The following is a 25,230-nucleotide window of genomic DNA, read 5'->3' on the forward strand; positions in this document are numbered from 1 at the left end:
ACTTTACTTTCATACTAATTTATACATTTACACTTTCAGCAGGGACACACTTTACTATCTGCCCTCAATAGAAATGACAGGACAAACACAACATTAATTTTCTCACTAATCAGCTGGCGCGTCTCGGTTTATTTTCATTGACGAATAGCATGATTCTCCAAATGAGGTCCGACAGTGAACCCCAAAGGTTCGTGAGGCAAATCTGTTTTTTTTTATTATTATTTTTTTTTTATTTTTTAATTTAGTTACAGTGGTGAAAATCACAACATGATTAAAGTCACTGAGTTAATATAGTTATTAGGCGCTTTGACTGAAGTGAATGGCTAAACCTCATTAATTCAAAACAAATAGGCCTTTAAACAGAAAACATGAGCCTAATGTGTTCTGTGGGCGGAAAGTTCAGGAACACACATCTCTATGGATCTTGTAAATAAACATTTTTTTTTCATTTATTGCACACATTTAAATAATATTCATTAAATAAATCTGTCCTAAGGGAGACTGTGGAATTTATTTCAGAGTTAAAGGGGTTCCTAGCTGCAACATCTTTGAGCACCCTTGCTTTAATCATTCAAAAATGGCATACATTTGGATTTATGGAGATTCTGATTGAAAACAGACCTCGAGGACGCTGTCTCTTACTGTGGTATTGGACTACTGCGTAGTACAGCCGCTCTGGAACGTTTATTTTCTACCTAAATCGGAACCGAAGTTTTCAGTCCACTGTTTCCCGTCGAGCAGTCGGACCTAGCTGCAGTTCCACACAGCAAAATGGCGTCGCGGGATGAATCGGTGAGGGAGTTTGTTGCAGTTACCGGTGTTGAGGAGGAGAGAGCCCGGTTTTTCCTCGAATCAGCTGGCTGGGATTTGCAGGTGAAGCAGGCTTACAGTTTCTTTGCGTGCATTACTGACTGTCTGACTGTCAATTAGCAGCTATCACTTTAAGCTCGCACGCTCAGTAGGTAGCTAATTAGCTAGCATGCGCTAAGTAACCGGCTAGTGAATTGTGCAAGTCACTGTTGATGGGAAGCACCCCCAGTCTGAACACTTTGGCATTATAATTAGCCTGGCAGACGTGATAAACTAGATCTACCCCAGATTTGTTCATGTTATCTAGATAACTACATTAACTACAATACAGGCACTATAGACTGCTAGCTGTTTTAGCTACGGCAGTGTCGGACAGACGAGTCGCTAAACGTGCAGGAATAATTAGTTAGGTTCTTGACGTATAACAGATATTCACACCTGAGTGATACTGTAGAATAGTGAAGACAGCGCGAGCAAGCTTTCCTTTCTTACGATGTATAATCAGCTGTGCTGTTAGTGATATGTTGTGAATTGCAAACGTCAGACTCAGCCACATTGTCTTTCCCCGTCACTTATGAAGCTCTTGTGTCTCTGGTGTTGATGTGTCTCCTCAGCTTGCCCTTGCCAGCTTCTTTGAGGATGGAGGAGATGATGATATTGTTACCCTTCCTCAGCCAGAAAGCGGCCCGGGCCCTCGATCCACAGGACCAAGGTAAAGCAGCAGAGTTCCTTTCATATATACAGTATATACACACACAGTACTGTGCAAAAGTCTTAGGCACATGCAAAGAAATGCTGGAGAGCAAAGATGCCGTCAAGAATAATGAAATTAAATGTTTCCACACTTTAAAAAAAATACTATAAAGAGCAGTAAACAATAATAAATGAAACAAAGCCAATATTTGGTGTGAAGATTTCTGCACCATTTAATTTTGTGCTGGAAAACTAATTTTACTGACTTGATAATGTAGAAGTCATAAAATAAAAATCTTTAACAAGTTTGTACTTAAAAAAAGGGTGCCTAAGACTTTTGTACAGTACTGGGTGTGTCTGGGTGTACACACACATACGTACATATATATACACGCATATATATGTGTGTTTGTGTGTGTGCGTGTGTGTGTGTGTATATATATATATATATATATATATATATATATATATATATATATATATATAAACAAATAGACAGATGTATAGATAGATATAAATATATATTGATATATAGATGTTAATAAGCTTTTGTCCACATTTCGTAAGGAAATAATCTGGCAAAAAAAACAAACACAGTTTCCCCTGTACCACAAATGTACTTAATCTGCAAAACATTTTGTGTCTTGTTTGCTTCTTAGTTTTGTACATCTACATATGCCTCAAATGACGTCAAAATATATAAGCTCATTTTTTTAAACAAGTTTAGTTCAAAGTGGAACTACATAATCATCCACATAACTTAAAGCTTTCTACAACAATTCCATATTTGAAACTTTGGGAGGAAACCTGGCAACATACTGTGTGTCTCTGCTGAGACTTTAAACAATTCCATGTGTTAATATTTTTGAGAAACTATATCCACGCAAATTGTGAATCTGACTGTCTGTTGCCATTAGCTCACACAGCTATGAAGTTTTCTTCATTTTTGTAGGTTGCAGTAAGTCATATTATGTCCTAAATCTCATCAGTCATAACTAGACATGTCTTTATGGAAAAGATTTTAAGTGAGCTCGACCTCCAAAACGTAATGCAAACTACATTATCATAGGTCCAGCACAAAACTTAAGGAAATGAGGGGAAAAAAAAGTGTAGTTCAGTTTTTCTCTGAACTGATCCAGACCTTCCACCTTTTACATATTTGCATAGGGGATCTGCATTAACATCAGACTGCACTGATACAAGTTATCACTCAACAAAATACCTTAATTGTCTCAGTATTTGCAAAGGCTCATTTTACTTATGTTCTTATTTAGTGAACACCGAGTGACTTCCTTCAGAGACTTGAGGCATGAAGATGAAGAGGAGAGTGATGAAGAAGGTCAGAGGTCAGTATGTGTATATGAACCATTGTCAGTTGAGTAGCAAATCCTTGTAGCAAGTCCAATATGTAAATCATTGTGTTTTCATATTAAACTGAAGTCCAAAACCAGGTGTTTAATAGTTCCAGTGAAAAAGAAATTTTTCTCAAAACAGTTCTACAGTTTAACAGTTACTAGACAAAACCACTGGCAGGTGGATGCACTGTTTTTTTTTTTTTTTTAAACCCCATGTAAGCACATTCTGCTGACGATAATCTCTGGAGACCTTCTACTGAAACACTCTGCGCTACATCCAGCCACTACACTAGAAACGTAGTGGAGAATTTCCTACAGTGTGCTGTCAGCGTTATTCATCCCTGATGATTGATTTCTTTTCCCACAGGTTCTTCGCTGGTGGTTCAGAACGCAGTGGTCAGCAGATTGTTGGTCCACCCAAGAAGAAGAGCACAAATGAGGTGGTTGAGGACTTGTTCAAGGGTGCTAAGGAGCACGGGGCCGTTCCAGTCGACAGAGCAGGCAAAGGGCCTGGAGAGTCTAGCAGGGCTAAGGTATCATATACTCATGTATATTGGGCATGTGCTGTTAACACTAGGCAAGTGACAACAAACAGCATCATCACAGACACTAAAAATACTTACTATGTACTATTATAACAGGTAGCATTTGTGGGTTGTTCACACCCAAGATAACTAATGCACCATTTTGAAGGCAGAACAAGACAGATAGCTAATTGATTGGGGCTCACTGACAGACACACGAACAAACCAATAATAATCAAGAATAAGCAGTTCCTTAGCTTACACTTTTTCCTTGTTTTGCTTGGCAACACTGCAGCATAGCTCACAACATGGAACTGCTGGCAGACACAGTGCAAACCACTGTTGGTTTCAAAGCCTGCAAAGTCAAGATTGCATGTCGAGGAAACATGACAAACTTATTTAACCGTCAAGGAAGCACCCCAAAGAATAACACCGAAAACCAGAGAGCACAGGAAGCGCATGTCCACAGCACCGCAGCCAGAAACACTCCTGAAGTAAACATATGCTTTTGAAAAAGTTACTAGTCATGGGAAAAAAGTAAGCACTGGACAGACATCACTGCTGCCATGACATTTTACTTGGCCAAGGATCTGCTACCCATCAAAACAAGTGATGATCTTTTTATTTCACATTTTTTAAATATGTGATCCATGCTTCATTTTACAAATATTTTAATATTTTGTTGACAGGTTTGAAAAGGTACCAAAGGTGTCTCTGTAACGTTTTTTGTTTCCTACATATATTTTCATCAGTAGGGAAAGTAGTTTGGTTGCTCTGTTCACTAACTTGCAAAAAAAGTCTTAAAAGCCAAAATGACAGTCATGATAAGATCGTAGATGGTGACCACATACAAGCTAATTGATTCAGATAGCTTCACTACTCACTGTCCAGCACCGCACATGCGACATGAGTTTTAAAGTGAGAAAACATTCGTGGCTAAAGGCTAAACATTCGTATATAACCATGTTCATTTTCAGCCCATCGAGTTGTCATACAAACAACAGACCTTTGGCCAAAGTAGTGCATATTAGTCATCCATGAGTGCTTATATTTAGTATAACAGTACTGGTACATGTCACTTTTTATAACACTCAGCATGATTGCGAATGCGATATTACTTATATAGGACAGTTCTATAAACAAACTGTTAATATCAAGTAATATAATAGAAATTAATATTGTGTATAATTCAAGCAAATACATTGTGCTTCTACTGTTAATCACATTAACCACAAAATGAAATGATTACAAATTGAAATATTACTCACAAGTGATGTCGTGAAGCCAACAACGTAGTGTAAAGGTAACATGCTCTACTATTTCCTGCAAACGTGTTTTTATTCTAAATAAAGTGATGTAGTGCGCCACTGCATGCTTCAAAGCACAGTCCAGCTAATAGATAATGAAATTTATTGCCAATTTTTTTATTATAGATTTGTACTGATTTTGTTGTTACAGCTCTACTCCTGATACCTCTTCACTTAGTTTCTGATTCAGTCTGTCTGTGTTCTGCCTGACAGTGTCTTGTAATTTTGTGCCCCTACAGGCATTTGTAGGAGGTGGTTATCGTCTGGGTGCAGCACCAGAAGAAGAGTCCGCCTACGTGGCTGGAGAGAGGAGATCCGCTAACAGTGCACAAGATGTGAGTCAACAAGCTCCTGAACTACAGTAAAGTGTGTGAGGAGGTTTAATCAGGGCAGTCTCTGATGTACACTTCATGACTGTTGCTTCGATACAGGTACATGTGGTGCTGAAGCTGTGGAAGACAGGATTCAGCCTTGATGATGGAGAGCTCAGAAACTACAATGATCCTGGGAATGCCCTCTTCCTGGAGTCCATCCGCAGGGGGTGAGTTTGGGATGTTGGAACTTTTTTCGACCAAATCACTATGTTCACTGGTTCTTTTACTTCAAGTTCATCTACAGTTACAGCTGGCTCCTCACACCATGTAAACTCGCTTTGTGTCTCAGGGAGATTCCTCTGGAGCTGAGGCAGCGCTCTCGTGGTGGGCAGGTGAATCTGGATATGGAGGACCATAGGGACGAAGACTTCATCAGACCCAAGTCTGCCTTCAAGGCTTTTACTGGGGAGGGGCAGAAACTGGGCAGGTGAGTAAGTGCTCTATGTACATTCCACTTTGTGTTCAAAGGTCAGGTGCCGTTTAATCAGCACTTTGATTATATAAATCAGGAACACATGCAACGCAATGAGTGAAATTTTGAGCTGAACATATGTTCACACTAGTGTTTTAAAATTAAACTCTAAAACAATGTTTTCTCAAGTAGTGTATGTTTCTCAATTATTGGCTTTAATTACTTATATTATGGGCATTGTTACCTTTAGCATTATGTGAAGTCTCTTCTGGTGAGGAAAAACAGCACTCTTCCGGTAACAAGGTCTAACAATGTTATAAAAGGCTGGGAGGGATCTCAGAGCACAAAACTTTCTATTTTGGTCACAATTGTAGTGTCAGTGACTGAAGTTTAGACACTGCATTTTGTGGGTTGCTCTCAGACACAGCTTCTTTCAAGCAAAAAGTTTCTTTCCACACAGCTTATTGTTATGGAGGTGCTGTCTAATTTTGAAAATTGACAACCAGCTACACTGTGCAGTTCTCTCTCGTCATATTGACTCCCAACACAGTGAGGAGGAGTGTCACTATCCATTTCCTTAAAGTTTTTTTTTTTAATCATAACTCTGACTGTGCTAAAGATTATTTTAAATTGATTGATTTTTTTTTTTTATACCAATTACACAACTTGTGCAGGTTTTCGTATATAAAAAAACTGCCTATTTTACTTAAGGGTGCCAATAATTCTAGATAATAATTATAATAATTCAATAATCATAAGCGGCATATGATATATTCTGTGTTTTTTCTTTAAATCCCTCTCTCAGTGCCACTCCAGAATTGGTATCTGTCCCAAGAATGGATCAGGCACATCAGGCTGCGAGCGAGGCTCAGGCCTGCGCATCTATTAGCGTGGATGAGTCGCAGCCCGTCACCAACATCCAGATCAGACTGGCTGATGGAGGACGACTGGTGCAGAAGTTTAACCACACCCACAGGTACAGAATCAAAACATACTGCCTCAATAATTGCAGCCAGACTTATTCAAGAGAGCTGCAGCACGTTTTTCTTCCTTATTTACAATAGTGCATAAAACAGTAATTGAAACCAGAGAGAGAAAACTGTGTCAAAAGATAGAAAAGAACAATTACAATTTATTGCAAAATGGCATATGGATGGATTCAGTGAGAGTGTCACAGTGGTTACACTGACATTGGGCCAGGGGGGTTGGTTCATGCCAGGTCACTGATGGCTGGTACCTTAATTCAGTGTAACTCTAAAGGAAAATGTGAAGCCTTTTTTTTTCTCTTCTCTTGAATTTTTTTAAGACAAAACACGGTCTGTCATGTTACAGAGAAAGTGGAAAGCGCTAGGGCCTCCGTCTCTCCCATGGTGGAAAATTTACTGAAGCATTACAAAGCACTGAAAAACGAGACACCTTCCTTAAATGTTAAAGAAACATGTCCTTATAGAAAGCTTCACAGTGTTCACATGTTTTTCACATGTTTTTAAAATCGTTCAAGTGTGTTTTTCACATGTTTTTAAAATCGTTTATTTTTTAAACTATTTGGTTTGTTATTAATATTATTATTATTATTATTATTATTATTATTATTATTATTATTATTATTATAATTATTACTGGACTTTGATTGTGTGGAGTGTCCACCATACTGGTTCCCATGAATTAGTTTTATTATACAAACAATGATGTATTAGAATGAGGACATTAATATAAACCTGTGCAATTACAGTTGGATTTGCTGTCTGAGCTGACCAATCAGATTAGAGAATCCACCAGCACTGTGGTATAATGACATTTCAGTTTAGGACTCAATCAGCTCAATATGGTCGACTCCAGCTCATGTGACATAAGATAAAAGCACAAAACTGTACAAGAATTTGCAGTTTTTTGCCCAAAGCCTCATTACTGACACTTAAATAGTAATAAGGATCAACCAAAGCCATTATAACATCTTTATTTCCTGTTTCTTTCCCCTCAGGGTCTCTGATGTACGCCAGTTTGTGGTGAACGCTCGGCCAGCCATGGCTGCAGCGGAGTTTGTCCTCATGACAACTTTCCCCAACAAGGAGCTGACAGACGAGAGTCTGACACTGAAGGAGGCCAACCTGCTGAACGCAGTCATTGTGCAGCGGCTAAAGTGATGATACCTTGTAGTGGCTATGTTTTATCACAGCACTCTGAGTTTCCTACTCAGTGGGGGATGTATGGACTTGAGGACTTATCATTACTTAATTTTTCTTTCCTTAGTGACATTTTTCCTCTTTGGCAATTTTGTGATGGTGTGTACCTTTTGGATATGACAGAATGGAGCAGGGGAAAAATAAAAATAATTCCTATGAGATGCGTTAATGGAAGGAGAGAAGTATGGAGTTTCCCTACATAATTTACCAATTAAAAAAAATACTAGGAAAACACACCCAAACTGAAAATAAAGAGCTTTCTAAATAGTTTTCACCTCAATGTTTTTACCTCAGTGTTTCTTAAGCAGTTCTACTGTTCTTCTTTTACCTCTTCATTTTCTCTTTTCTTAATGCAATCTGTCTCTCACCATAATCACCACTCTCACCAAACTCCCAATGCCTTTAGCCTTATAATCCAACACCCACTCCAATGGACTTCAGATTTAATTGCAACACAAAAAAGTTAAAATATTTTTTCTATTGTTTTTTTTTTTTCCTTTCAGTAAGAAAGCTGATGATTAACACTAAAATGGTTTATTTTTAATTGACAGCTGCACCTTATTCATTTTGTTGCCTGATTATATGCTAGCAAGATAAGAAAATAGCTGGTTGAGCCGACCACTTGCTTTGCTGCTAAACACATCGGCAGCTATATTGTATTCTATGCAGCCACTTGTAGAACTGGAGACACTGCGTGGTTGTGTGGAGATGTGGTAATTCTGCGATTAAAATCTCTCTGTCTACCTATCTATCTAGAGAAGCTTTTCTTCATTTTTACTGGATTCACACAGGACAGTGTTCAATCATGTGGAACCATATAAAGCCTAGCTAACTCCTGCCATAAGAAAAGAAACTAAGAGGCCTGTATCTGCAGGAACTTCATGCTTACTGTACAACGTGAAGGAAGCTTTTAGCACAGAACCAGTCATATGTTGTGTTCATCATGAGCCACAGCTTCTCTGAAGAAACTGCCAACAGTAGGACTAACTGCCTTACTGTAAAAAGTGCAATTTTTACTGACAGTTTATTTATCATAATATCACAATGAAATAACAATGGCTCTATTTTTGTGAAAATTAGATTCCACTATATTCAGTTCCTGAGTTATTGCTGAGCTATGTGCACGGACATTTTAGACAATTACTGCCTCAAAGTTGTTTTAATCAGGTTTTATTCATAAAAATACTTGGCATGTATATAGTTAAAAAGATATTGTGGTACAGAACATTATCCTACAAAATAAGAAAGAATATCAAGTTTGTCTTTTGTTACAATATAAAAGTGATCAAATTTATATATACATATTACTGTGGCTGTTTTATACTTAATCAGGAGCAAACGTGACGCTACTTCCGTTTGCGTAAATATATGTACATGATTCCACTCCACATTAGCAAAGGCACACACACCCATGCCAAAATAAAGCAGTAACCAAAGTGTCCTGAGCTCAAATTTCTGGCGTCCTGAAGGATTTCTTTGTTGTGTAATGTGTAGATGAGTACTGCAGTAAAGGTTGTGAGACCTGTGAGAAAAGTAAAGAGAGAAGCTATTACAGAGTCAAGATTTCATTAAGGGGACTTCAACTTGGCTGTAATTGTAACTTGCACTTATTCGGTAAAAAACTTTCTAGCATCTTGCTATATACACTGGGGTCCAAACGTCTGTAACCACATTGAAAATCTGGGATTTTTTTTTCATTTAAAACTGAAAAGAAAACATTCAGTATCTTGAATATTCAATATTCTGCACTATTTCCAGGTCATTGTTTAAATTTAAGCACATTTGTGGTATTGACCATGTTAGCTCCTTTGTACAAAAGGTCAGATTTTATTTTTTCCATTGAAGCTCTCGTTCAGAAAACACGTGGATTTGATGGATTTGATCTAAAATGGGTCATCGGGTTTTACACAATCTTGTGGAGTTTACACCTGCTGTAGTGCACACTGCCGTTAAAGTAAAAGGGGGATGTAGCAAATACTAATACATATCAACTACTTATATTCATATTTTAAAATTTAATATCTCTTTTGGCATGTTAAGCCAGCCAACTACATCTTTTCAAACTGCTTTGCATGCTGCATCACAGAGCAGCGTAACACACTCAGAAAGTGCTATCTACCCTCTTCTGCATACATGAGCTCACAGATGCCCATGATTGGCTCTTGTTGTGATGGAGAGGGGAGGGAGAGTATGGTCAACGATAGGGCAAACACTTTTCTTTTGCACTGCTCGGGAGCCAATTTAAATATTCTAAGATGGTACTGTTCACTCAGGTTGTTGCTGATATAATTTTTTAATGAAACATTTTGTATTAAAGTAGAAAAGAGCATTTTCACTAGTGGGCTCAGACATTCTGACCCCATGGAATGTAATATAAACAAAATATAACAGAATAAGTGTATAATATACATTCACAGAGCACTTTATTAGGCACACTCTACTAATACTGAGTAGGGCCTCCCTTTGCTCTCAATTCCTGTGATTGCTGCAGATTCCTACAGATTTTTCTGGTGCACTTTCATGCGGCAAAGCTCTTATTCTACCACTGAAGAACACTGAACTCATTGTCACATTCATGAAACCAGTTTGAGACAACTTTTGCTTTGTGACACGGTGCATTATCATGCTGGAAGTAGCTATTAGAAGATGGGAAATTGTGGCCATGAAGGGATGCACATGGTCAGCAACAATACTCATATATTTAGTGGCATTCAAGCAATGATTATTTGGTATTAAATGACCCAAAGTGTGCCAAAAAACATTCCCCACACCATTACACCACCTCCACCAGCCTGGACTGTTGAGGCAAGGCAGGTTGAGTCCATGGATTCATGCCGTTAGCGCCAAATTCTGGCCCTACCATCTGTGTGCCTCACTAGAAATCGAGATTCGTTAGACCAGGCTACATTTTTCCAGTCATCAACTGTCTAGTTTTGATGAGACTGTGCCTCAGCTTTCTGTTCTTGGCTGACAGAAGTGGAATCCAACGTGATCTTCTGTGTTGTAGCCCATCCGCCTCAAGGTTCGACATGTTGTGCATTCTGAGATGCTTTTCTGCTCGTCACAATTGTACAGAGTGGTTATCTGAGATACTGTAGCCTTTCTGTCAGCTCGAGCCAGTCTGGCCATTCTCCGTTGACCTCTCTCATCAACAGTGTGTTTCCGTCCGCAGAACTGCCGCTAACTGAATGTTTTTTTTTATTGCACCATTCTGAGTAAACTCTAGAGACTGTTGTGTGTGAAAATCCCAGGAGAACAGCAGTTATAGAGATACTCAAACCAGCCCGTCTCGTACCAACAATCATGCCACAGTCAAAATCACTGAGATCACATTTTTTTCCCCATTCAGATGGTTGATGTGGAAATGATCTGAAGCTGCTGGTGCATGATTTTATGCATTGCACTGCTGCCACACGATTGGCTGATTAGATAATTGCATAAATGAGTAGGTGTATAGGTGTTCCTAATAAAGTGCTTCTTGAGTGTAACTTTTACTATTAGTCCATCCATTCTCTGTACTGCTTATCCTACACAGGGTCACAGGGTAGCCTGGAGCCTATCCCAGGGTACTCGGGGCACAAGGCAGGGGACACCTTGGATGGGATGTAACTTTTACTATACTTTTGTATTTTTACTTATTTTTGTATTTTACCTGCGAATGCTTGGCAGACTCCTGTAAGGTAGAAGAGGCCTCCTTTTGACATAATAAAGAGCTGACCGAGGAAAACGAGAAATGAGACAGAGCAAAAGACAGCAGACAAGACCATCAGGACTTGGACAGCTTGAAGCCACTCTGAAAGATAAATTTCAACACTAACTGTACTTGCAGTCAGTAAAGAAACTAAAGAATAAAGAAGCTCAGTTTGCACTGAGTTAGTTATATATGAGTTAGGATATATGAGGTGGGCAGGGGAAATTACCTGTCTCGTTCGAAGACACACAAAACCACGTCTCGGTTTCATTGTCTAACCTGCAGTCGTACCAGAGGTCTGACCTCTCAGTGCTGCTCCACACCCACCAGGACTGAGTCAAGCAGAAGAAACAGACAAAACTGTAACCAGTGACTGAGGATCACAATATTACAGAATTCTCTCTCATAATTTCTGAAATGTGAAATTAGGTTTATCACAAGGTGTATATATGAGGCAAACAGGACTGGTTTATTTCTGCACGTAACGTTTTGCAATAAAAAAAATGATCAATATGATATCTTGAATTGTGAGCCGGAGCTTCATTATTTTTAACCTTTTCCATAGTGGCAACGAACACAACTGCCAGTGTGAAGAGATGTAGCAGTGTGATAAAAATCAGCAGGATGGCCATGGTCCCTCACTCTGGAAAAAATGAAATATTCTGTTTATCAAATCTTGATGCTGGAACATAGGATATATTTCTTTAATTTAGTTTTGAACCATTCTCACAACATATGCTTACTACTAATAAAACACTCATATATCTTGGGGATGGTGTCCTGCACTCTTCTGTTCTCAAAACCAGGAGTGAAAAGTGGGCAAGTGATAAAATGTCTGTATGGCAGGGTAAACCGTAAGGCACTCCAGAGCCAGATTGTGTTACCTCCCATTTTAATTAGAGGGAGAAGAAACAGTTTATCAGAGTCATGTTCTAATTACTTCACAGTAGATCATCTGGTAACAAGGAGGCTGCCTATTTTTTTTTGGCTCTTCAGTCATGTTCATGTAAATCGACTGCTGTTCCATCAACTTGAAAATTCTCTGTTTTAAAGTATTACTTTTTACATTTACAAATTATTACTGTTTATAAAAAGACAAAATGGCAACATCAATATAAAATGTATATTCATATATAGCACATTACATATTTATCATATGACTGTTCATGAGGCCAACAGACTACAGTTCAGATATATTTACTTTCATGTTTAAAATAAACATTAATTAGTAGTCTGACTGTTTAAGATAATTTATAGGCCTATATTAGCAAAACGTTGACATATTTGTGAAACTTAGCTCTTAATTTAATGTCATTGATGAAAAGAAGCGCTGGCTCACCTACAATGATTACACTCAACAAGATGTTTCACCAGCTTCAAGGGGGATGTCCACCGAGTCCACTTTTACTCTTCCACTACTGTCTTCCTTTCACTCCGCCCTTTATATTTGCTTTGGACTTGGTGGCTGCTTCCTATCTTACAGGAACAACACTCCCTTCCCTGCACTCTCTCATGTCTACAAAAATAGGCCAGTCTTTAAGCAGGCCCACCCAGCTAAACGAAGACACACAAGAGCATCCACACGTCGTTTCAGCCCACCAGATTTCCTCTGCTGTGTATTATACCCAGAGCTGAGGGGCGGCTTTCATCCTGTTCAAATTGAGCAGGGAAGGGGGAACACCTTCATGTGGAAAATTACAGTAATAACTGTGTTTATTTGTTCGAAACTACACCAGATCTGAATCTGAAAATTCAAATTAATTGCAGTTTTACTTAAAATGACTGAGGACCCAACAGTGGCAGCTGTTCAGCAGTGTTGCTGTGCCTGATACACTCTAACAAGCGGCACTCACACTACCACATCAGTGTCACTGCTATGAATGAGAATGGTCCACCACCCAAAAAACATCAGGTCAGGTGTGGTCCTAGAGAGTTCCCCATCAACTGAAGGGTGGAGTAGAGGGGATGCCAAATTGTGCATAGCGACAGACAGGATACAGTCAGTCATTGTTTACTTACGAAGTGATAAACAATTGGTAGGTGTAACTGATAAAGGCTCAAAGGTTCAAAAACAAACCAATTCTTTTTAAAAGGAGAAGACAAATGTGATGCTTCGACTGAAAATTCATGGGTGTATTCTGTATTCATGACTCTCCCTGTCATTAATTACATACAGTGCAACCAAACTGTGCATCCAAACATTTTCACTTCTAAGTAGTTTGACACAGCATAATGCTGAAGAATCAGTTCTGGCAAGAATCAGATGAGTGTTTGACTCTTTTCTCTGTGTAACTGATGCAGCATGAGCGTCCGACTGCACTGCTGCTTGAAAATACACTCACCGTCCACTTTATTAGGAACACCTGTACATTCATGCAGTTATCTAATCAGCCAATCATGTGGCAGCAGCGCAATGCAAAAAATCATGGAGATACACGTGAAGAGCTTCAGTTAATGTTCACATCAAACATGAGAATGGGGAAAAAGTGTGATCACTGTGACTTTAACCGTGGCATGGTTGTTGGTATCAGATGGGCTGGTTTGAGTATTTCAGAAACTGCTTATCTCCTGGGAATTTCACACACAACAGTCTCTAGAGTTTACACAGAATTTTTCCCCATTCTGATGTGAACATTAACTGAAGCTCCTAACTTGTATCTGCATGATTTTTGCATTGTGCTGTTGCCAAATGATTGGCTGATTAGATAACTGCATGAATGTGCAATCTTTAAAGAAAGTCAAGCACAGACAGCAGATTATTACATAAGCAGAGGTGGAAAAGTACAGAGAAATTATTCTTAAGTGAAAGTATAGATAATGTGTCAAAATCATAAAAGTGGAAAAAAAAATTAAAAGTGGAAGTATCCAGCCAAAATTGTATTAACATGAAAGTAAAAATAAATTGCTACGTTTAAATGCTCTCCAGTATTAAAAGAAATTAAAAGTAAATTTTTTTTATTTAATTTAATTTAATTTAATTTAATGTTTTCATGTGAAAAGTAATATATTACTTATCTAAAACTGTTAGAAGATGATTTTTAAGGCAACAACGCCATTTTGCCTGAAAACATCATTTAATCTTGCTAGGGTTGTTGGTCAAATGCATGGCTAATGCTGTGTAGTTTGCTAATGAATTAATCAGAAGTAAAATACCATGTAAATAAACAATGTTTACCATTAGGTAGAATCTGACTTGCTAGCCATTAATGCTAGCTGCTGGAACTGATACTAGCCTAACCTGGCAAACTAGCATTAGCAAAGAAGCCAGGCTAATTTTGTTAAAGCCTGTTAATGTTAGCAAATTTTGCCAATAAAATGACCTCAGTATACTTTTTTCAAATTAGATAGTGTTCATGCTTTGTAGGAGGCAAGGGAGACACCTCATTTTATAGGTGGTTAAGATTTTTCTCCACTGACTGGCTGCTAAACTGATGTGTAGCTTACAGTCGTTAGCTGGATGAGAGAAAAAAAAACCTTTGAGATTTGTACTTTGAAAGTCTAAATAAAAACATAAGAAGTAAAAAGTATGTTTTTTTTTTCTTGGAAACGTAATTAAGTAAGAGTACAAGTATCCAATTTCAATAATACAAACTGATAAAAACTGATATAGTAACAAATTAAAATTACTGTAGTGTTTTCCACTCCTGTGCATTAGTCAGTTCAAATATGCAGTAACTTAATGTTGTCACATTTGTTTGGGAGCTGAAGGAGTCGGTTCTTTCTGATGAACCGAGGCGAGTGACTGACTCACTGAAAAGAGCCGAAACCAGGCTGCGGGTCAGCAGCTCTCCGGGTCACTAGGGGTCAGTAATCTGACTGTTTGTGTCATTCAGCAAAGGCTTTATTGAAGAAAAAGAAAAACATTGCGACGTCAAAGGAAAAACAATGGCGGCTAACGGGCAGCAGTCGTCTCGAACTCAAACAAGACGGAGAAATCGAAGCAAAAACATATTGCATAAGATCAAATATGGGCAGATAACAGGCTTGGGGATGACCCATGGCACACAGGTAGGAAGACCATGATTAATATGTGTTGTTGTTGAAATTAAGCGACTGTGCAGCAGCTTACAGACTAGCAGGCCGCAAGAGCCCCGAGCCTGAAGTTACTGCTTAGCTAACAGCTATTTTAATCACGTCAACATACTCGTTTACATTTACGTCGCGATATTAATTTTTAGTTGGAATATTTATATATAACTGATGAACTGAAATGCACTGTGTATTTGCTAGATAACGTTAACGCTAACACAGTTGTCAGGTTGCAATCCTGCCTTCGCTACCTAGTTAGCTGTTTTGCTAACATAGTCTCGACCTGTCCAGTGTTTCTCAGGCTGGTCATATTAAGCTTGTTAGGTAAGAAGTAACACGTTTTATATAAGAAACATATTCGAACTGTGTAGATGATTGTTCTTAGCTAAATAACTACACAATTTGTTACTTAGCTAACGTTACTGTAAGAAGACTTTTTAGTTAGCAAGCTAACGCCCTTAAGATAACTGATTAGTTCCGGGTCTTGTGTTTACTACGAGCTTATAACTTGTATTTAATAGGCTCATTATACGCATTTGGGTTTATTAGATATGTCTTAAACATTAGGCAACGTGTGCAGTTGAGAAAGAATGAGATCACCACCTCGTGAAATGACTAAAGTCTATATTTCCTGCTTCTGTATTTGCCATGTGATTGCCTTTTGTGTCATTTTTAGTGACTGTATTTGTGCATCAGCTGCTTGATTGCTTGTTAATCATGGTGTATAATTAGATCCCAGTGGGTCTTCTTGAGGAGAGAGATAAGAAAGCTCGATGGCAGGGAATACCACTGCTGCTGAGGAAACTTCACAACAGCAGCCACATAAACAGTGATCTTTCCAAAAGCCACAATGTGGTTAAGGTATCTATAACAAATCCCTATTAAAAACAAATCAACGTAAATATCTGTATGTTTTGAATTCTCCTTAAAATTCATAAATCTTTCTGATGTTTGCAAGCAAAAACACTGTTTTGTGGTAATGCAGGAGCTGTCGTCACTGCTGTCCATGGAGGCGATGTCCTTCGTGACAGAAGACAGAAAGACACCGCAGGAGTCTGTGTCTCCTAACACTTACACCTTTGACCTTTTTGGAGGAGTTGATGTGAGTGATGCTTTACATGATAAATCTGTGTAGTAATGTTTTAAATTTATGGCGTTGAAGCAAGCATGGCTTTTAATTTTTTACGAAGTACACAAATTTGCATAGCAGCTCATATCTTCATGTTGTATGCAACGATAATTTATTATTTTTTTCTATTTTTAATTCTGTTTTCCCGCAGTTGTTTATAGAGATTTTGATGCGGCCCACTCTCTCAATACAGGGGAATGTTCCCATTAGTAAGTACCTGTAATTTAAGCTGCTTTATGGAAAGGGGCAGGTATATGCATGTAAATAATGAGTTCTTGTTACAGCATTGAAGTAATATGTTTGTATCAGTTTATAGTGTAATGTAAAGAGTTTATTGTGGGAATGCCTGTTTTTGATCAACTATTAAAGACTGAAATCAATCAAAAATACCAAGCAAATCTGCATGTCAGTTAGAGGTATGCATTGAGCCTGGGATCCCAACAAAAAGTCATGGGAGTGGGCTTTTTTTTTTTTTTTTTTTTAAAAGAAGTGGGCTGTGAAGCTTGCAGGACAAAGAAAGGCCGTGTTCATTAACATGATAGTGCAGTGGGTATTTGTGCCTTGTGACACATTTACTGCTTTCAATCATCTTTAGTGTAAATTACTAACTGGATTAATTTTTCACCGAACTTCTGAAAATCACAGGCAAGGTGGGATTGGTCAGATATTTTTTTACAACTGTAATGTCAACAAGACTTTATTAAATGCAAAATGTCAATATGCTACATTTAGTTAACAGCTGTAATATATCTCTGCCCGCAATCCTTAACATTTTCTTAACATTTTCTAATAATAATTTAAAAATAACAGACAAAATGCAGCCGCGGTTTGTTACAGATGGGGCTATAGGCTTGAGTAGCGAGCTAATGCAATTAAAGGAATGCACATTTATCCCTGGGATAATATTTAGTAATAATGGAATATTACCTTACATAAAGGTTTTTTTCCTAATGGTGGTGCAATGGGCTTATTTAAATGTAGCTAACACACAGATGTGCTATGGTACACTTATATTGGTTAGGTGGTGAAAACATTAGCTTAATTATATGTATTAGTCAGTATGTATATATGTTAATAATTGTTATTGTGAAAGATCAACATGCTGAGACTGACATGTTCAGATGTCAGTCTAGTAAGTGATAGGAAAACCCACTAAGAAGGCACTGATGTCTTGGAAATGCACCGGTAGTGCAACACACTGATTTTTTTTATCGTTCATGTGAGAAATGTGAGAGGAAATGTTGGCCTGAATGCTCTGTTAACTTCCTCATGTGTGCAGCTCAAAAATAGCTCAGTTCTTGCAAGTTGAATGCAATTGAAAGTTGTGGGTTTATGAAATAATGTTTATTGTTCAACCTACAACATTTATCAGACAATTTATTTGTTGGTTAACAAACTGTATTGCTTTATTCCTGCAGGTAATGTTTAGAAAAAAATGACAATATAACAGCATTGATATTTTTTTCTTTAATTGCAGTGGGTGATGATCTCATCAAGGACTGTTTAAGTGTTCTTTACAACTGCTGTATTTGTGTAGGTTTCTTTATAATTATTTCATTAGGATATAAAATTCTTTCCATTTCTGATCAGCCTTGGGAATGCAGAAGTGTTTCTTTTTTTTCTGTCTTGCAGACAGAGGGTGTTACAAAAAGTCTTGCAGCAAGGGACGACTTTGTCATGTTTCTTTTCACTTTAATGTCAAACAAAAAGACTTTCCTACAAACTGCCACACTTATAGAAGACATAATGGGGGTCAGAAAGGTAAATAATTATCTTACTTGTTTTAGTTACCCAGAAGTAATAGATAAGCGCTCTAAACCTTTATTCAAAACTATTTTCTCAGGAGGTGATCCGACTGGAGGAAATTCCCAACCTGGGCAGTCTGGTGCAGAGCTTTAACCAGCAGCAGCTGGCCAACTTCTGCCGTATCCTGTCTGTCACTATATCGGAGCCGGATGCAGGCATGGATGACAAACACACCCTTTTGGCCCGCAACGCTCAACAGAAGATAACTGCATCTCCGTCACGTGCAGAGAGCAACCAAGGTCAGAGCCACACACTTAAATGCAAAAGCAGTTTTGTAAAATTATCTTATTTACATTGTCTGTCATTAAGCAGAGATTTGAAACTATTGTGTGATTGAATGAAGTATGAAGCCTCAGGAAGTCATGTCAGTTTTTTCTCCTCTCATCAATATACAAGTACAGTAGGATAAAATATTGGACTTGCAGCACTATGGATCCATATTCAAGACAATAAATACACAGGACCACATATACTGTAAAAAACTCTGAGACTTATAAGATTAATGTATACAAATAGAGTTTCATGGCTGCCTGTTTTCTCTGCAGTTGCTCTACTAAATATCCCGGGCTTCATTGAGCGACTGTGCAAACTGGCTACACGGAAGGTGTCGGAAGCTTCAGGCACGGCTGCACTGCTGCAGGAGCTGGAGGACTGGCACAGCTGGCTGGACAACGCCCTGGTGCTGGATGCTCTCATGCAGATGGCCATCGAGGAGGCTGAGCAGAGCAGCACAGGTGAGAAAAGTCTTAGTCCTGATTTATAGTTGTGTGAGCATGCATGGCCCTTATGTCCAGACGTTCACGTCTCTGCCAACATGCTGTCACGTAACATGAATATGTACACTAGGGGACTGTTTTACAGTTAACAAAGCAGAATGTGTGTTTAACTTTTCCCTGTAGTAGGGAGAATAGAGAGAAGTAAAGGACTGCAGTTCACACTGTCCTGAAATAGATCTTGCTTTATTTTGTACCAGCTTGTGAATTTGTGTTAATGTTCACATAGATGAACTCGACGTGAGAGTTTGGCGAATTCACCTTTTTTTTTTTTTTTGGCAATACTGCATCTTTCCTCCTTTAAATTAATCAGTATTTTCGCCGGGCATAAATTGTGTGTTTGGTCTGCATAATGCTTTAAATATTCTGTTGCAAGAAAAATCTTTTGGTTTGTATATTGTGTTCAATAAAATGTTTTAAATGACTTATTTGTTTATACTTGGTGAAACTGAGTTCATTAGAAAATATTGCGATTGGTTAGAAATGGAACTAACCACAGGACTAGTTGAGCTTCTGTGCATTGGAAATAACCATACAAGGTTCAGGTACTAGTCCCAGTACTACTAGACACACCTCCCTGTTTAATGAATCCACATTTGCCTGACGCACAGTGCTGCAGATTTGGTGTATATTTGCTTGTGTACCTGTAATCCCATTTCACATCTGCATTGTGACAGTATAAATCAGCCTTCAGTAGCTGAAGAGATAATGTCTGGAGCATTGTTTACATTTAAATTGCTCACTCTATATTCTCTTTAGAATAAACCTCATTCCCCTCTCCACATCCACCTGTTTTCCAGAGTCATCTGATGAAGGCTCACTTTCATCAAGTCCTCTTAGGCACACGTTGCCTCAGTCCATGAAGATTGTGCATGAGATCATGTACAAAGTGGAGGTTCTCTACGTGCTGTGTGTACTGCTCATGGGCCGACAGAGAAATCAGGTAGAATACTTACTCGAGCTATAATATGCACACTGTCAGCATTATAATTGTGTAAATTCTTTGATACGTAACATAATTGTGATGTTTCAACAGTAGCTGGAGATGTAACTCTCTCTCACACAGGTTCACAGGATGCTAGCAGAGTTCCGATTGATTCCTGGCCTGAACAACTTGTTTGACAAACTGATCTGGAGGAGACATCCATCTAGTCATGTCTTACACAGACAGAACCAGAATTGTGACTGCAGTCCAGTAAGACTCATGTTCATGAGCTTGCACTTATTATAAACAGATCCACATTTACACCTGTTTGTTTCATGCATCTTGTAACTGGATTGTCTAATAAAATTGTCTAATGTCTGATAAATATTTTAATCGCATGCATTTACACTTGCAGTCAAGTGAAGTCTCTGGTTAGCCAGATTGTAATCTGACTGCTAAATCCCATGTAATATACAAATCAGTTCATAAGATTTGACCAACAGTGTCCTGCGTTGTAGCTCGTCCCATTCATTTTTTACAAAATGTGGTTGCTGCGTAAAGAAATTGCCATTTGTTTGAGATTTTTAATTTTCTAAAATGTGCCAATGTTTGCAGTTTTGGTCCACGTAATATATTGGGAGGGATTTAGGTTGACATGCAGCTTGGGGATGCAGATGAATTTCTTATATATCAGACCTACTGAAAAGATTTAATTGATTAGATTAAAATCTCTGCCTTTACACTCAAAAAAAAAAATTCCTATCTAGTCATTCGTTTAAATTCAACCTAATTGTCATTACAGCATAACAGAATACCATCTCACTTGTTCTCTCTGGTGCAACAAACCTTAAACACATGAGTACAAAGTTAAATGCAGAACAGTGAGAATTCAGTACTAAATGTAATCCAAGTTAGATCCAGTGCAAAAAAACATTATTAAACAATTAGAAATATCTTAAAATGTAATGGTGAATAAATAAGTAGAGATCGTATTTTATTGCATACAGTTTATGCGTTACTGTATTGCCAGGCATGGAAGTGTACGTTCCAGTCTCGATTACATGATAAACTATTGCACAATCCCGATTGAGTGGGCAACAACATTACAGTATTACAGCAGTTCCAGAACACTGTTACTGATACGCAATTCCTGTTACTCAAGATGCGTGAAAATGGCCAGGTGTAAAGGTGTTCATAGTGTATACGTACACAGGGTTCACATCTAAAATCTGTGGAGGCTTATACAGGCTTATTATGTACTGTTTACAGGAGATCTCATTCAAGATCCAGTTCCTCAGGCTGCTACAGAGCTTCAGTGACCACCATGAGTGAGTACATCTGAGAATGTGCATCATTTCCTTTCTATCAATCCTATCAATCCTATGCGTCATTGTGTAATGAATTTTGTTTTGTGTGCTTCAGTTATGAAAAAAAATAGTACATTAAAATATTCTTATATTTGTCCTCAGGAACAAGTATCTTCTCCTGAATGGGCAGGAGCTAAATGAGCTCAGTGCCATCTCTCTGAAAGCAAATATTCCTGAAGTGGAAGCGTTGGTCAACACAGACAGGTACTGAGAAAAAAAATTACTCTTAGCCTTTTACATGTTCATTAGCCCATTATATCCTTTATCAGTTTTGCACAATCTCCTGTTGTCTGAATGTGCTTAATGCAGGAATCTAGCATGTGATGGGAAAAAGGGCCTCCTGACACGACTGATTTCAGTCATGAAGAAAGAGCCAGTCGATTCATCGTTCAGGTGAGCGCTCCAGCTGAGCATCTTCACGGGTCTTATCTTTCATCATAAAAATGATCTGATTGATTGATATTCTGTGCATTACATTTTGCCACTCTTATTCTACTCCATAGGTTCTGGCAGGCTAGAGCAGTAGAGAGTTTTCTAAGAGGAGCCACATCCTATGCAGACCAGATGTTCCTGCTGAAAAGGGGCTTGTTGGAGGTGAGTGATCTTTACGTTCCATATATGTTGTCTTTTATACATTGTGCATTCATATCCATGTATGTCATGAAATGTGGTGTTGCCTATATTTAAACCTCTCTCTGTGTGTCCATGCAGCACATTCTCTTCTGCATCATTGACAGTGGCTGTAAATCACGTGATGTCCTTCAGAGCTATTTTGATCTGCTAGGTGAACTCATGAAGTTCAACATTGACGCCTTCAAGAGATTTAACAAATATGTGAACACAGAAGAAAAGGTTAGTGTTGCCTCCTGGGTTGCTAAGTGCTTGACATTCAGTTCTTCAGTGTGCCTATTTTCAGCTGCTTCCCATTGGGTTATCTTTAGAATATGTCAGCATTTGAGGAAAACACCTAATTTGAATAAAGTCTGAAATCACTGTAGGTCTGACAACATTCAAAATTAATAGATTGTTAAAAAATTTTGTTATATTTTAACTAACCAGCTATGGTGGGTTTATAGATGACAAGAGAAAATTTTACTGAATTTTATTTCTGTCAGTTCCTAATCATGTCAGTGTGTTTTGGATTTTCCTACCACGCTCACTGAAAAAGTTTTTCTTCAAAATGTAGTTGATGTAATGCACAGTTACCTAATTATGGGAAAATTGCTACTTTTTAATGGGAAAATACTCCTCTAGAACCTACTTTCTAATGGAAAAAACCTCCTCTAGAACTTGCTCAGGTAAATACTCGCAACATGATTGTTGCATGCCCTTTGTGTTATTTCAGTTTGAGACGTTTCTGAACCAGATCAACAGCTCACTCGTGGACTCCAACATGCTGGTACGCTGCATTGTTCTGTCCCTGGACCGCTTTGAAGGACAGACGGAGGACATGAAAGGTGCTAATGAGAAAATGAATGGATCTGATTAAATGCTACATGTGCATAGCATGATGCAGCTTTACAAACTGTATTCCTCTCTCAGTGATAGAGGTGCTGTCAGAGTGCCGTCTGTTGTCCTACATGGCTCAAGTCGAGAATAGACTCTCCTTCCTCTTCAGGCTGATCAACATCATCAATGTGCAGACTCTAACTCAGGCAAGACTGTATTTGTTTTCTTTGATGACTTGTCACTAGTTGCAAGAAAAGTCTCTGGTATTAAGGGAATATCGTTTGGAAGAACAGTGTTCATACTTCCTGTACTGTTAGAGAGAATTCCAACATCTATGCCAGGGTGCATATGGTGGCCAAACACTTGATTTTCCTTTAATTTGTCACCTCTCAGTACATTACAGTAATTGAGGCTTTTTATTTATTTATTTATTTTTATTTATTTATTTTTTTTAATTTGTGTGTTTGTTGTCCAATCCTAGGAGAATGTGAGCTGCCTGAACACAAGTTTGGTAGTGCTGATGCTGGCACGGTGGCGGGGCAAGCTGCCATTCTACCTAAGAGCTCTTAAGGAGAAGGAGTATGCTGAGAAATACCCAGGCTGCTTGCTCAACAACTTCCACCACCTACTGCGCTTCTGGCAACATCACTACCTCAACAAAGACAAGGACAGTACCTGTTTGGAGAATGTAAGCAGACCACATCGTCACGCTGTTGAAGACTACTAGCTACTAACATGTCCTCACTCTGATACTAACCTGAGGAGAAAAAAAATTCTGGATTCTAGAAATGAATATAAATGAATGAGTGGCCATTGCCAGCTCAGGGTATCGAGGTTGAGGTCAGCGCTAGATCCTTATCCTTGACTGTACCTCGCCCAGTTGATGGCAACAACTTTGCAGTTTGTAGTAATGTCATTATGTTGGCAGGAGCTGAGGAGACACTGTGGCCATACCATTTGAAATTTATTTGAATAGGAGATGGGTGATAATTATCCATCTGAGCCTGATCTTAATAAACTTCACAATGGCATTCAGTCCAGTGTAGAGGGATATTATTAAAGTAGCTAATCCAATACTGTACACACATTTATCTAATACATTGCTTTGTCTCTCCCTATACAGAGTTCCTGTATTCCTTTCACCTACTGGAAGGAGACGGTGACGGTGTTGCTGAGTTCAGATAGGAGCTCCCTCTGTGCCATAGCCACCTACATAGATGAGGCCTACAGGGATCTGGACAGAGACTTTCTGGAGATGTGATCATGGTGACTGTGTGGCTATGGAAGCAAAAGAAGGTTTTTAATGAGCTGCTGTCGCGCACTTCTATAGAGATGCATGCAGGGCTCATTAAACAGGACTGCTATACTGGGTGTATGTATGAGAGAGAGTGAAAGAGTGAGTGAGTGTGCTTGGGAAAGTGTGGAATGGATGTGCATATGTTTTTACAAGTGTGTTTGGGTGTACTGCTTCTAATGAACCAGTGATTCTAAATCTTAGGGGTGTGTGTGTGTGTGTGTGTGTGTGTGTGTGTGTGTGTGTGTGTGTGTGTGTGTGCTAGCACGCATGTGTGTTGCAGTAGACTCTGGATGTTGTTGTCCAGGTCTAAAGAGGCACACTTATTTCAGCTGTAGTCTAAGGGCTGTCTCTCCTTTTTAGATATATGGGAATGTTGTAACCTGAATAAAAAACATGGAAATGCCCGTGAAAAGAGCCTATTTCATCAGCAAAAAAAATTACAAAATTCAGGGGCAATGCAATTTAATCTTGGTGGTTTGCTTCGTTTAAATACTGCCTCTATATTTATGGATAATGTGTAGCTCAGTCTTGAACTCAAATTCTAACTTTTCAGCCCAATGACAGGACAGTAACTGAAAATAAAGATGTAACATGTTTTATCACAACTATGTCTTATGATTACATAAACATTATTGTTCCCAAATGCAGTGAGTGTATGTGTGTCAATGTGGGGTCAATACATTTAATAGATCAAGCTTTAAATATTTTTGTTTCTTTTACTGGTTGCACAAAATGCTGAAACATTGAACTGAAAGCAGAACAGTGACTAGTGTAATAATGAACTAGAATAGTGACTCAGTATGTACATTTCTTGTTTATACTGTCTGGGGAATTTTACTGCTGAAAAAATGTATAATTAAGTTAGTGAGGTCACTTGAGTCGTGGTTTTCACATCGAGTTGCCTTCACAGCCACAGTTGTACTTTTATCAAGTCACACCCCAAAAGCAGTTTTCTAACTCAGAATACATATTTCACAGTAATGCAGTAATAGACTATGTGGGAAAAACAGGAAACAAATGCAAGTGTAGTATGGGTTAAATATATAAGATTAAATCATGTTTCTCAACTTGAAACATTACTTTCTTAATCTTTACTAGAGCACTAG

At 38.4% G+C, this 25,230-nt stretch overlaps 3 protein-coding genes across 5 annotated transcripts; 2 read left to right on the plus strand and 1 right to left on the minus strand.

The window, feature by feature from the left end:
* The first annotated feature begins 713 nt into the window (after positions 1 to 713).
* On the plus strand, positions 714 to 8,407 carry nsfl1c (NSFL1 (p97) cofactor (p47)). Its single transcript, XM_026920082.3, has 9 exons — positions 714 to 873; positions 1,425 to 1,522; positions 2,778 to 2,849; positions 3,226 to 3,391; positions 4,929 to 5,024; positions 5,121 to 5,230; positions 5,353 to 5,490; positions 6,281 to 6,451; positions 7,457 to 8,407. The coding sequence occupies exons 1-9, from the start codon at positions 772 to 774 to the stop codon at positions 7,617 to 7,619; spliced, it is 1,116 nt and encodes a 371-aa protein (XP_026775883.1). The 5' UTR covers positions 714 to 771; the 3' UTR covers positions 7,620 to 8,407.
* Positions 8,408 to 8,812: 405 nt separating this feature from the next.
* On the minus strand, positions 8,813 to 14,673 carry emp3b (epithelial membrane protein 3b). 3 transcript variants are annotated; one of them, XM_026921110.3, is made up of 5 exons: positions 14,525 to 14,673; positions 11,904 to 11,992; positions 11,579 to 11,681; positions 11,311 to 11,451; positions 8,813 to 9,180 (listed from the first exon to the last, which is right to left on the minus strand). In XM_026921110.3, exons 2-5 carry the CDS (start codon positions 11,979 to 11,981, stop codon positions 9,005 to 9,007), a joined length of 498 nt encoding a protein of 165 aa, XP_026776911.1. In that variant the 5' UTR covers positions 11,982 to 11,992; positions 14,525 to 14,673; the 3' UTR covers positions 8,813 to 9,004. The 3 variants fall into 3 exon arrangements, with proteins under 3 accessions (XP_026776911.1, XP_026776910.1, XP_053096692.1); XM_026921109.3 differs by lacking the exon at positions 14,525 to 14,673 and adding an exon at positions 12,693 to 13,232; XM_053240717.1 differs by lacking the exon at positions 14,525 to 14,673 and adding an exon at positions 12,689 to 13,231.
* Positions 14,674 to 15,166: 493 nt separating this feature from the next.
* Positions 15,167 to 24,767, plus strand: trpc4apb (transient receptor potential cation channel, subfamily C, member 4 associated protein b). The gene is made up of 19 exons (XM_026921241.3): positions 15,167 to 15,357; positions 16,111 to 16,239; positions 16,364 to 16,480; positions 16,659 to 16,716; positions 17,985 to 18,040; positions 18,140 to 18,268; positions 18,351 to 18,552; positions 18,859 to 19,047; positions 19,887 to 20,029; positions 20,153 to 20,281; positions 21,281 to 21,339; positions 21,481 to 21,582; positions 21,688 to 21,771; positions 21,882 to 21,972; positions 22,090 to 22,230; positions 22,724 to 22,835; positions 22,921 to 23,033; positions 23,309 to 23,515; positions 23,951 to 24,767. Exons 1-19 carry the CDS (start codon positions 15,235 to 15,237, stop codon positions 24,086 to 24,088), a joined length of 2,322 nt encoding a protein of 773 aa, XP_026777042.2. The 5' UTR covers positions 15,167 to 15,234; the 3' UTR covers positions 24,089 to 24,767.
* Positions 24,768 to 25,230: the final 463 nt, after the last annotated feature.

The sequence above is a fragment of the Pangasianodon hypophthalmus genome, chromosome 16 (genome assembly GCF_027358585.1).
Source record: "Pangasianodon hypophthalmus isolate fPanHyp1 chromosome 16, fPanHyp1.pri, whole genome shotgun sequence".
In the NCBI taxonomy this organism is placed as follows: domain Eukaryota; kingdom Metazoa; phylum Chordata; class Actinopteri; order Siluriformes; family Pangasiidae; genus Pangasianodon; species Pangasianodon hypophthalmus.